The sequence below is a fragment of the Giraffa tippelskirchi genome, chromosome 4 (assembly GCF_054371585.1).
Source record: "Giraffa tippelskirchi isolate mGirTip1 chromosome 4, T2T-mGirTip1v1.2.pri, whole genome shotgun sequence".
NCBI classification, from domain to species: Eukaryota; Metazoa; Chordata; class Mammalia; order Artiodactyla; family Giraffidae; genus Giraffa; species Giraffa tippelskirchi.
The window spans coordinates 125308274-125321395 of NC_137278.1; the positions used below are offsets into that span (position 1 = coordinate 125308274).

A 13122-nucleotide genomic window follows, 5' to 3' on the forward strand; every position below is an offset into this window, starting at 1 on the left:
TTTCTTACAGTTCTGCAAGCCAGAAGTCGACGACCAAGCTGTGGGCAGGTAAGGTTTCTCCTGAGGCCTCCTCCTGGCTTGTAGATGACTGACCTCCTGCCTCCTCCTCACAAGGTCATCCCTGTATATGTGCATCCCTGGTGTCTCTCCAAGTGTCCTAGTTTCCTCCTCTTGTAAGAATACCAAGCAGGTTGGATTAGGGCCCCCTTAATGGCCTCATTTTAACTCAAGTTACTTCTTTAAAGACTCCAAATACATCAGTCGTAGGTATTAGGGGTTAGGGTTTCAACATATAAATTTTGGGAAGATAAGTCAGCCCATAACACTATTATCACATTTAATGAAAGTTTATCTTATTTTTCAGCTTTTCCTGGATAGCCAGCAGATAATAACTGTTTAGTTCTTGACCCTCCATGAAAGTGATTCTTTGGCATTTTGTAGTAGTTTCTGTTTAGTGTTTGCTGGATGCTATTCATTAGCCACTCGTTTTACCAGATTTAAAACAGAATTTGCTCTGGTCTCTATGCAGCTTTTAGTTCTGACCCGTCTGGGTATTGATCCATTTTATCAGTGTTATTAGCAACTGTTGTAATAATGAAATCTCACATGGGAGGGTGTTCCCTAACTTTCTTCTTGCTGAAAATGCCAGTTTTGGAGGTACAGGGTAAGTACTGGAGTGGGTACCACGGTCAGGGCCCCCAGAGCTGAAGCCCAGCTCTGCCCAGGGCCGTATCACTTTAAAGATGAGGGGACTTTGAAGACTGAACTGATATTCCTGGGAGCTCTGTACAAAATCAAAGCAGAAAGAAAAAGCGCCCTGCCAACATGCACATACTGCAGTAGGCTTCTAACAGCACACTGTCCTTGCCTGCTGAGAGCAGTTTTGTGTACAGAGTAAGTAGCCTTGGTTCTTTAGTTCTGGGCTTGTCCATTAATCTGCTGTTCAGCTTTCTTACAGTTTAATCTACATCCTGTCCCTGAGGCTAGTCATTCACTGACATCCCTTTTGCCCTTTCATTTCCCACCAATGCCCAGATGTCTTGGCCTCCTGCTTCTTTCTGTTACCTCCTCCCTCCCCCCCAATTACCACCCCCTCCACCCTCCCCAGCTTTCACCTCCTTTGGATTCCTCTCCCCTCAGGCAACAGTGTTCTAATTTCTTATGGGCATCCCTTCCTCTTTTATTCACTTTCTGTTCCTTCCTTCTTTCCTTCCCCAGGGCCTTCTCCTTTGAAAAACAGGCTGAACGCTTTCTAAGTTCTTTTTGACTTTTTGTTACCAGCTTGTCTTTGCTGTAAAGCAGGGGTTGACAAACTGTGGCCACGTCCTTGGGAGCCACAGACTACTACCTGTTTTAGTCTGGCCTGTGAGCTAAGAATGGTTTTTCTATTTTTAAAGAATTGAAACAAAAACAAAAGAAGAATATTTCTTTTGACCTATGAAAATTATATGACATTCAGATTTAGGGTCTATAAAGAAAGTTTGGCTGGAACACAGCATGCTTATCTGTTTATCTGTTTTCTATGGCAGCTTTCATGCCATGCCAGCAGAGCCGAGGAGTTGCAGTAGAGACCTGGTGGTCCACGAAGCCTAAAAAATATTTACTCTTACTCTTTGGGCCTTTACAGAGAAAGTCTGCCCATTCTTCGTATAAAGAGTGAGAAAGGCCAGAAAATAGCCTTGCATGACAGTAATCAGCTTTGTTTACCTTTCTTTTCTTGGTGCTTACCAGAGGGCCGGATTAAAGCTAATGCTTAGTTCTAAAATTGTTTTGAGAGTCAAAACTGGAGAGGCCTTTCTTCAGGGCAAACTTTTCCTGTGAAAGTATGTCATTATCTCTGCTGTTCCTTTTGACTAAAATTTTGCCAGAAGAGATTTGTCATACCAACGCCATTGAACCTTTTCTTTCATTTCTAAAACTATACATAAGAGAAAATGAATTAGGTAAACTAAACAGATAAAACTCCTTTGTACTCTGCACATTCACACAAGGATTTAATTTCGGCTTATCCTGTATACTCACTCATGGTTTAGTCTCAAGATGTTTAAGTATTGGGGTGATGAGATAATGTTAGCATTTAAGTACTAACCACAAAAAGAGTTGAGCAAGGTTTGCAGTCATGAGCCTTTGCCTTTTGTTCCCTTCCATTAGGTATTTTGTGTATTTTTTTTTTTTTCCACAACACCCCACCTTGTCTTTGTTTTCATCTCCTTTAAAGGAAATTATCACTGAAACTCAAATCTCCTGAGAAGTAATGCCAAGCAAGGGTAAGAATTTCTTCCTGTTCATTCCTTGAGATAGCCATTGTGCTATTTCTGTCCATTATTCAGAAATGGGGCTGTATTGGGTTTCTCAACCCCTAAGGCATTTGTTAACAATACATTTTGGGTGTTCAGGGAGTCCTGTGGGCTCCAAAAGGCAGGAAAGGGGTTCATCAGAAATGGAAGGTAGAACAAGGAGTCTGCAGTCTGTACTACAAGAGAGGGGTGACCTGTACTTGAAATTCTGAACATTTAACAGAAGTTTACAAAGAAATACCAATGAATTGAGGTCCACCAGAGCATGCAGCACACAGGCGTGATCTCTGTGGAGGGGAGGGTAGAGTAGGGAGTGCCTCTAGGGTGATACTGGGTTTTAAGGAAGGTAGTCTTTGCCTGGGCTTCCCTGCTGGCTCAGACAGTAAAGAATCCATCTGCAATGTGTGAGAGCTGGGTTCGATTCCAGGGTCAGGAAGATCCCCTGGAGGAGGGCATGGCAACCCAATCTAGTATTCTTGCCTGGAGAATCCCATGGACAGAGGAGCCTGGCAGGCTACAGTCCATGGGGTCGCAAAGAGTCAGACACGACTGAGCAAGTAACACTAACAGTCCTTCCTTCCTGGGGAAGAAACCAGTCTAGATAAAGTAGATGCTGAGTGCTATCTCCGACACATCTTCTCAGGGTGCCTTACTGACCATTAAGCCCATGGTATTGCAAATGGAATGAGTTTTTCCCCAATAAATCCGGCTCTTCTTCCTACCTCTAGTCTTCTCATCCACATCATTTTTGTTTTCTGAGTTACATACCTGCCCTGTTTACAAAGTAGGTTCTTGAATGAGTGGGTTCTGTGAAGAGAAAGACAACACATAGATTATTTGACTCAAAGGAATAATTTATTTATTTATTTTAAAAAACAAGAGACAGCTAAAAGAGGGAAGATGAGTTGGTAGATGATCTTGTTATCAAAGCATTGGATTTGGGCTTGATAGAGCTGCGGAGTGAGGCTTGAATGTGAGGATGCTGGTCTAGGGAGAGAGAAAAGCATCCCTCTAACTCCCATCTTCCAGGCTGACTTCAGTAACTGCCCCCTATCCTCCAGATTTCCCTCCAGATTTTAGTTGTGATTAGAGACTTTAATTCCACTTCTCATCTTAACTAAGAAACTTCTTCCTGAGTTGGTTTCAGGTTGGTGCTGCTGCTGGGTCCTGAGAGGGAGAGGCTTTGGTGGGGGACTGAGAATCCCATGTCTTAGGTGGCATCTGACTGTGGCTTAACTTAACATGACCCTGCAGTTTCCCTTGTGAGAGGGAAATGGCTCCACCTTTCCTTTGATTCCTTTTCAGGGTCTTCATGCCTCCAGGCTTCTTAAAGCATGATTCATTTTGTCCCACCATTCCTTGCATCCTTCCTCTACCCCTGCAAAACAAACGAGCAAACAAAAATCCCACAACTCTTCCCAGGGCAGCGCACTTTATTGGTACTCACCGTGGTGGCCTGCAGATGGGGACGCAGCTGTTGGCCTTTGGCATTGTTGATGGTTCTCTGCAGGGCCTTGAGAGCAGTGGCCCTGGACAAATAGGATAACCTCACCCACCCGGAGGTCACTGGTTTTTCTGTACTGCAGACCATTCCACTTTGGTAAACTGGTGCTGTAGAAGACTCTTCAGAGTCCCTTGGACAACAGGGAGATCAAACCAGTCAATCCTAAAGAAATCAACCCTGACTGTTCATGGAGGGACTGATGCTAAGGCTAAAGCTTCAATACTTTGGCTACCTGATGTGAAGAGCCAACTCACTGGAAAAAACCCTGATGCTGGGAAAGATTGAGGGCAGGAGGAGAAGGGGGCGACAGAGGATGAGATGGTTGGATGCCGTCACTGACTCAACGGACATGAGTTTGAGCCAACTCCAGGAGATAGTGAAGGACAGGGAAGCCTGGCGGGCTGCAGCCGTGGGGTTGCCAAGAGCTGGACATGACTTAGCGACTGAACAATAACAACAAATTCTGATTCATTCCACAAATGGCTTAAATCATTTGCACTGTTTTGTTCAACTCAGGAAAGGAAAGCATAGACATTTTAATTGTTTAGAAAGTGTTTCACACCTGCTGCAGACTCCCAGAGCCAACCAAATGCAGATTTTCACTCCAAGGTTGCTGGCTGCGTGCTGTGTTCTTGAGAGCAGAGTGAAAACAGCCCCAGATGAAAAGGCAGTTTTGCTCTAGAAAGCAAAGGAGAGCAAATAGGCTGCCCCTAAATGTGCCACTTTGGCATGTGGATTGTTTTGAGCTGAAGGCAGTCGAGACCCAGCAGATTCAAGAAGAGTTTGTACCTCTCCCTTAACTACCTAAAAGAATTTAGACAGGAGGCCTGGCTCAGAAGGAGAGCTATTATCAGAGATTAATTTTTTATCTGAATGACCTTATCTGTTTGGCAGGGCAGATATCTTATTTACTAAACATCTGATCTTCTTGTGAATTCATCTGTCCTCTGAAATACTCTCTTCCCCTTTGAAGCTCCAGACCCCTATCCCATTCCTTAGCTCAGAATTGTACATAAGACTCAATCTCCCCACTCTTCCTTGGGTTTCATATTTTTATTGGGCTCCTGTACATATAAAATTAAATTTCTTTTTCTCCTGTTAATCTGTCTTAGATCACTTTAATTATCAGGCCAGCCGAAGAACCTAGAAAGGAAGAAGGAAAATTTTTTTCCTCCTCTACAAAAGTAAGAAAACAGGTGCTGTGAAGAAAACAGATGCCAATTAGGTATTATTAGGTATTACTCCCCCCCCCCCCCCGGCCAGGTCCTTTTAATTTAGAGAACATTTGAGATAACAAAGACTTACTGTATAGCACGTGGAACTATATTCAATATATTGTAATAACTTATAATAGAAAAGATTATGAAGCTGTACACCTGAAACTAGAACAATATTGTAAATCAATGATAGCTTTAATTTAAAGAAAGAGCATTTGAGTAATGGAGAATATAGTCAAAAGAACTAGAAATCGTTTGATCTAGGCTCAAATATTACCTTTTTCCTACTAGTTTTGTATCCTTAGACAAGATTAAAAAAAATAACTTCTTACTTTAAAATAATCTTAGTAGAAACAGTTCCCAGGTGCCTCCACAACCCCCCCCAACCCTCCACCATGAAAATATCTTATATATCCATAGTCCATTGCCAAAACCAGGAAGTTGACATTGATTTAATACCATTAACTCAAATACAGACCTTATTGGGATAGTTTTTACATTCACTCTACACATGTGTATGCTGCTGCTGCTAAGTCGCTTCAGTCGTGTCCAACTCTGTGCGACCCCACAGATGGAAGCCCACCAGGCTCCCCCGTCCCTGGGATTCTCCAGGCAAGAATACTGGAGTGGTTTGCCATTTCCTTCTCCAATGCATGAAAGTGAAAAGTGAAAGTGAAGTCGCTCAGTCGTGTCCGACTTCTAGCAACCCCATGGACTGCGGCCTACCAGGCTCCTCCTTCCATGGGATTTTCCAGGCAAGAGTACTGGAGTGGGGTACCATTGCCTTCTCCTTCACATGTGTATAGTTCTATGAAATTCTATCACGTGTAGATAAATTTGTGTAAGCCTTTGAGTTTTAATGCACACTTATCTTGAAATTATTTTGAGCCTTTGTGTGAATAATTAGTAGTGGCAGAATAGCAAAACTGGAAATGATTAATCTGGAAATCTCAATTTAATATTCTTAATTAAAAGACTTCTGGATTAGGAAGTAGAAGGGCAGGCTCTATTGATAATCCTAGCTCTCCAACTGGAGAAGAAATGAAGATGCTACATCAAACAGAAATCTTGATTTCCCATGGTTTCAGCCAGAAACCTAGAACTCAACCTTCTTTTGTCTTTCTCTGCACCAAATGTCCTCTCCAACGTCTATCCTGTGATCATGCCTTCTGAAATATCCCCCAAATCTGTCTATTAGTCTCCTTCCCTTGTTGGAATGACTGCAGTAGCCTCCCTGTACAATCCATTTCCCATGCAGCAGCCATAACCATCTTTTAAAAATATAAACCAGATTATGTCGTTCCTCGGTGTAAACCCTCCTCCAGTGGCATCCCATTGACCTGGGAATCCGATGGAGTGCCTCCCCAGAGCCACGAGGCCCCTGTGGTCTGCTTCTCCCATTCCGTTGATGTTTTCCACCTTCTTACTGTGCTCCAGCCACCTAGGCCTCCCTCTCTTGTCTCTCTGGTTGGCCATCATAGTCCTCCTGGTGGTCTTTGTCCCAGCACTTCTCTTGGTTGGATGTGCCTGGCTCCTAGTTTTGCTCTGATACCTTGCTCCTTCTTGTCATTTAGGTGTCAGTCCAAAGTAGACACTTCCCAAGTCACTTTCTATCATATCATCCTGTTTTATTTCCTGCATCACATCTAACATGATCTCAAACTATCCTCTGCACTTGATTGTACTTGGTTTTACTTGAAAAGTGAGATTGCCATAACTTCTGGGTAACCCTCAATCCTGGAGCCTAGGACAGTGCCTACCCCATAGAGAGCATCAATAATTATATTTTGAGTAGATACATTAAAGCACCAGGTAATCACAGAGGTTTTTAACATTGAAAAAAATTACTTAACTAAATGAAATAATTTGATGTTTTAAGATTGTTAATTTTTTACCCATATTTGGGACTCTTGAGAACATTGTGATTGAATTCCTGTGTATTATGGATTCTCTTTATGTACCCATGTGTTAATAGCAGATCTTTTTCTGAAGCAGAACCATGTTAAATGGGAAGGATAAGTCTTTTGTATCCTGGTAACAGGCTCCTGTTTGCCTGAACATGTCAGACAGACCACCTTAGTCTTTTGAAGTAGTAAAGTTGAAATACATTGACTTCCCCCATCAACTGAGCTTTTTGCATTAGAGAAGACCATTGAGCAGGTTTTCATACAGAAGGTGCAAGAAACTTAGTATCATGTGGTTTGACATTTAGGCAGCTTGCTTTCATTATTTAGTTTAGGTTGAGCACATCCCTTTTCTTTTGAATTTAACATGTAAGTAATGACTCCCCAAACTGGGAGACATGGAGCTGCTACTGTTCTGACTTAAATGGAAGAAACAAAATTTATGTCCTTTGCCTCATTTCTTAAATTCTCATTTAACTTCCATTTATTGGTAGTCAGGGTCATATAACCAAATGTTTCTCTATTTACTTTTAGTAGTATTTCCAGCCACTTGTGCCTTTTAAGCAGTTTTAGAAATGTGATACGGTATAGGAATATAAATACATATGTTTTTAGACATGTTATGCTGAATTAGTGATTTACTATAAAGTAGTGGTTTATTGCTGCTGAAGGAATGGTTTCTATGTGAGAGAAATGGTTAGTCTGTCACTAACTTTTTATCAGAGGTTAATACATTTTCTTTTCTCTAATTCTAGTGTTCTTTTTTGAAAAAATGCATATACCTGTATAGCTTCCAGTAATGTAATTGTTGATTTTTTTGGTTCCTTCTGTTGTGTTTTTATTGTTGTTATGGCTAATGAATTAATTTCCAAACAAATATATACTTTTAAACCTGAAAGATGATATTGATCTCTTAAGAGCATTTTGCCATTGTTATGCCCCTAGCTTGTAGGGTGTTTTCTTGAGAATTCATTTTCTGCTTGTTGATTTTTTAAAATGGTGTACTCATGGTAAGTGTGAATTCATATTATGAAAAATGTGAGGATGGAATATGATTAGACATAATTCAAAGTAGTAGTTTATGTGAAAAATCAAAACTCTGAAGCATTTGTGACCAAAATTTGTTCTTTTTGTGTTACCCTCCACCCCGGGTCCTCTTAATGGTTCTATGTGTTTTTGGTGAGCCAAAGATGACTTGAAGAAGATAATGGGGGAGACGGAGGTGTCAGAAGTGCTTCAAGTGAGCAGGCTGCTTTTCCAAGAGCCCCTCAATTGCAGGGTCTGAAATGACTGCTTTGGGGAAGAAGTGATATTTACACGATGGTAAAAATGCCTGCCCATTTTGAGGAGCTTTTGCTTTCATAATAGACTTCACTATGCAAGCAAAAGGATGTTTTAAAGGAGAGAACCATTTGCAACTGAATGTTTTCCATTCAAGTAGGATCTGACAGAGAATAATTTTCATAAATCCTTAGTACTGCATGCAATCATAGCTTAAGAGTTGTATCTTTTTTTTTCTTTCCTTTTTTTTGTGACCATGCCATGAAGTCTGCAGGATCTTAGTTCCCTGGACCTGGGTTTGAACCTGGGCCCCTACAGTGGAAACATGGAGTCCTAACCACTGCACCACCCAGGAATTTTTGGATCTTTTTATCTTTATGATAGAATTGTACATTTCATTTCTAATTCCCACCCGTTTTTTTAAGTAGTGTAATAAAGTAGTGTTTTAAGTAGTGTTTTCTTGCCTGCGGACTTCCCTGGTGGCTCAGAGGTTAAAAGCGTCTGCCTCCAATGTGGGAGACCTGGGTTCGATCCCTGGGTCGGGAAGATCCTCTGGAGAAGGAAATGGCAAACCACTCCAGTACTCTTGCCTGGAGAATCCCATGGACGGAGGAGCCTGGTAGGCTACGGTCCACGGGGTCGCAAAGAGTCGGACACGACTGAGCGAGTTCCCCTTTCTTGCCTGCAGGGTGACTGAGTGGAACTATGCATGATTTTCTCAATGACGTAATTCTGTGATCTGTATAATCCAGTGTATGGCTATGGCTTTTGCACTGGATAATTTTCAGGTGACTTTTGTTGACCTGCAATCTTATTAAGTAAGATTGATTCAGAGTACTCATTCAAAGTTACCTAATTTGTGTTCCTCATATCCTAAAAGTCAAATCTCTGAGCAGAGCAGTTGTTGGATATAGGACAAATCTTGGACTGAATGTATCTGTCACTTTAATAAAAAATCAATGGAGAGGCACTCTTTGAGTAGTGATGTTCTATGATGATTCTTTTCTTTTTAAAATAAAAAATCTACTGCTATATAACAAGCTACCCCAAAACTTGGCAGATTCAAACAACTGCTTTATTTTGAAGGTTAGGGATTCAGGAAGGGCTCAGCTGGGTGGTTTGTCTCTGATATGCATGCTGTCATTTGAGGTGGCTGGAGCTGGAGGATCTGCTTCTCAGATAGCTTTTTCACTCCTACATCTGGTGCCTGGGCTGGGATGGCTGACGGTTGATTCTGGTTCTTGGCAGGGGGTTTGGTTGTGGGCTGTTAGTCTGAGTACTGCCACGTGGTTCTCCATGTACTTGGGTTACTCACAACATGGTAGCTGGGTGTTTAGAGGGAGCATTTCCAAAAGGTGTGGGTGGAAACTTTAAGGGTCAAGCCTTCTTATGACATATCCCTGTAAGTCCCAGAATACCACTTTTCCTGCATTTGACTGGTTAAGTCACTAAGAACAACTCAGACTCAGAGTGAGGGGCATTACCCTTCACCTTTCAGTGGGAGAAGAAACAAAAAATTTGAGGCTGTGTTTCATAGCTCATGATGGAATCACATCAGGGTAGTATTTATTTAATTGCAATTAATGCCTCTCCTAAGGTTCATATGGCTTTAAGTATAAATACTAATAAGTAGTTCCATGTACTGGGACCACTGTTACAAGTGATGCAGTCTTCATTTAAAGAAAAACTCTGATGTCATTCATTCCAGACATTTAATGCCCTAAAAGTGGCATGACTGTAATCTCATAATATCTAGAAAGATGTCAGTCCTCTGAGTCATTGGGCAAACTAGCTTGTCGAAACAGTTCAAAGGAATAATAGATCTTACAGCTGGAAAGGACTCTAAGGGATTACATCATCATTATCACCTTCCAAAGAGATTTATTGAGTTCCCTGGGTGCCAGGCCCTAGGAATGTAGAGGAGAATATGACATAATTCTTGTCCTTGGAACATAGTTGAGAAGATAAGACTGATGCATAAGAGATGACTAGAAATCCATAGACGGAGTGGCAATTATAAGTACAAGTGAAATGTGTACAAGAAGTGATCAGTAGAGGCTGTTGGGGCTAGAAAACGGTGTAAGAAGAAAGGCTTCCCATCCCAATGAAAACAGAATCCATTACCTGTAGGTCCCTAGGTGACCTGGTTCCCCGCTTCCTCTCAGCTCCTTTTCTGCCTCTCTTGTCCTCATTCACTGGCCTCTTTCCTTGAATATGCAGGCATTTTAGGACCTTTCTATTTGCATGTTTTTCTGTCTGGAATGCTTTTCCCCAAGATATTCTGATGGTTTCTTTTCTCAGTACAATCAGATCTCTGGGCTAATGTGCTTTCCTCAAGCCTTCTCTGACTACCTACCCTGTCTACTTCCTATCCTTCATCGTTTGTCTCCACAAATGCAGGGCTATTGTCTGCCTGGTTCATTATTTTATCCTCAACACCAAGAACAATGCCCAGCAAGTAGCTGGTGCCCAATAAAAAAATAATTGAATGAATAAATGAGTAAGTGAATGGAGAACCTTGAAACAGCGGAAGGACTTAAAGTGAAGAACAGATGATGTTGCTGGCTAACTGCAGGATACAGTGAAAGAGAAACGAAAGTGTGCATGGTACATTCATGAATCATCCATTTCAGTATGGTGACATCAGAGGTTGTCATTTTACAACCTTGGGTCCTTCAGACCACCCTCTTTTAATTCCATGTGATAAGCACTAATTTAGGGCTTATACAGGGAGCAATTTATTTGAACTAGAATGGCTGGGTCATACCTGTATGAGAACTTGTAGGAGAACTTGCCGTTCCTGAAAAATACTCTGTACTATACCACATCTTTGTCTTTGCTCCTATTTCTCTCTGCAAAATCCTGTGTTTTGTCTTGACATTGAAATTCCATGTGGATGATCCATTTCCTCCATTGTACTTAATATTTACATGACTTGATTATCACATAAGGACATTCTGCTTCAACTGGAAGTATTTGTTTCTTTCACTTGAATATAAACGTTTAGAGAGTAGAGCCTGGGTCTAGTTCATCTTTTATTTCCCCATGCAGTACATCAATTCAGTTCAGTCACTTAGTCGTGTCTGACTCTTTGCGACTCTATGGACTGCAGCACGCCAGGCTTCCCTGTCCATCACCAACTCCTGGAGCTTACTCAAACTCATATCCATTGAGTCAGTGATGCCATCCAACCATCTCATCCTCTGTCGTTCCCTTTTCCTCCAGCCTTCAGTCTTTCCCAGCATCAGGGTCTTTTCAAAAGAGTCAGTTCTTCCCATCAGGTGGCCAAAGTACTGGAGCTTCAGCTTCAGCATCAGTCCTTCCAATGAATATTCAGGACTGATTTCCTTTAGGATGGACTGGTTGGATATTCTTGCAGTCTAAGGGACTCTCAAGAGTCTTCTTCAACACCACAGTTCAAAAGCATCAATTCTTTGGTGCTCAGAGCTTTCTTTATGGTACAACTCTCACATCCATATATGACTACTGGAAAAACTATAGCTTTGACTAGATGGACCTTTGTTGGCAAAGTAATGTCTCTGCTTTTTAATATACTGTCTAGGTTGGTCATGGCTTTTCTTCCAAGGAGCAAGCATCTTTTAATTTCATGGCTGCAGGCACCATCTGTAGTGATTTTGGAGCACTAAAAAGTGAAGTCCGTCACTGTTTCCATTGTTTCCCCATCTATTTGCCATGAAGTGATGGGACCAGATGCCATGATCTTAGTTTTCTGAATGTTGAGCTTTAAGCCAACTTTTTCATTCTCTTTCACTTTCATCAAGAAGCTCTTTAGTTCTTCTTCATTTTTTGCCATAAGGGTGGTGTCATCTGCATATCTGAGGTTATTGATATTTCTCCCAGAAATCTTGATTCCTGCTTGTGCTTCATCCAGCCCAGCATTTCTCATGATTTACTCTGCATATAAGTTAAATAAGCAGGGTGACAATATACAGCCTTGACGTACTCCTTTCCCAATTTGGAACCACTCTGTTGTTCCATGTCTAGTTATAACTGTTGCTTCTTGACCTTCATACAGATTTCTTAGGAGGCAGATCAGGTGGTCTGCTATTCACATCTGTTTAAGAATTTTCCTCAGTTTTTTGTGATCCACACAGTCAAAGGCTTTGGCATAGTCAATAAAGCAGAATTAGATGTTTTTCTGAAACTCTTTTGCTTTTTTGATTATCCAACGGATGTTGGCAATATGATCTCTGGTTCCTCTGCCTTTTCTAAATCCAGCTTGAGCATCTGGAAGTTCATCGTTCATGTACTGTTACAGCCTGGCTTGGAGAATTTTGACTATTACTTTGCTAGCGTATGAGATGAGTGCAATTGTGTGGTAGTTTGAACATTCTTTGGCATTGCCTTTCCTTGGGATTGAAATGAAAACAGACCTTTTCCAGTCCTGTGGCCACTGCTGAGTTTTCCACATTTGCTGACATATTGAGTGCAGCACTTTCACAGCATCATCTTTTAGGATTTGAAATAGGTCAACTGGAATTCCATCACCTCTACTAGCTTTGTTCATAGTGATGCTTCCTAAGGCCCACTTGACTTCACATTCCAGGATGTCTGGCTCTAGGTGAGTGATCACACCATCGTGGTTATCTGGGTCATGAAGATCTTTTTTGTATAGTTCTTCTGTGTATTCTTTCCACCTCTTCTTAGTATCTTCTGCTTCTGTTAGGTCCATGCCATTTCTGTCCTTTATTGTGCCCATCTCTATTTATGTGTACAGTATACAAGAGATTCTTAAATAAAGACGTTAATTTTAATTAAATATAGAAACTAGAGTACTTATGTAAAACAAATAACGTATGCCTAAAAATCAGAAGAAGCATCACCAAATTCCCAAGGAAACTAAATAATAATTAGATATCTTCATCCATGGATTTTTCTGGTTGTTTTGATCTGTTTAA

General features: G+C 41.3%; 1 protein-coding gene across 8 annotated transcripts in view; it reads left to right on the top strand.

Moving 5' to 3' along the window:
* Positions 1 to 13122, top strand: part of CRADD (CARD and death domain containing adaptor protein) — a 355216-nt gene that overhangs the window by 19395 nt on the left and 322699 nt on the right. Inside the window, exons 4-5 of one of the 8 annotated variants that reach the window (XM_081592160.1) lie at positions 11 to 48; positions 2219 to 2267. The exons of 6 other annotated variants lie outside the window; for them this stretch is intronic. In XM_081592160.1, coding sequence (XP_081448286.1) covers positions 11 to 48; positions 2219 to 2232 — 52 coding nt within the window. In that variant the 3' untranslated portion in view covers positions 2233 to 2267. The remainder of the gene's footprint in view (positions 1 to 10; positions 49 to 2218; positions 2268 to 13122) is intronic. One more of the 8 variants, XM_081592157.1, reaches the window with a different exon arrangement.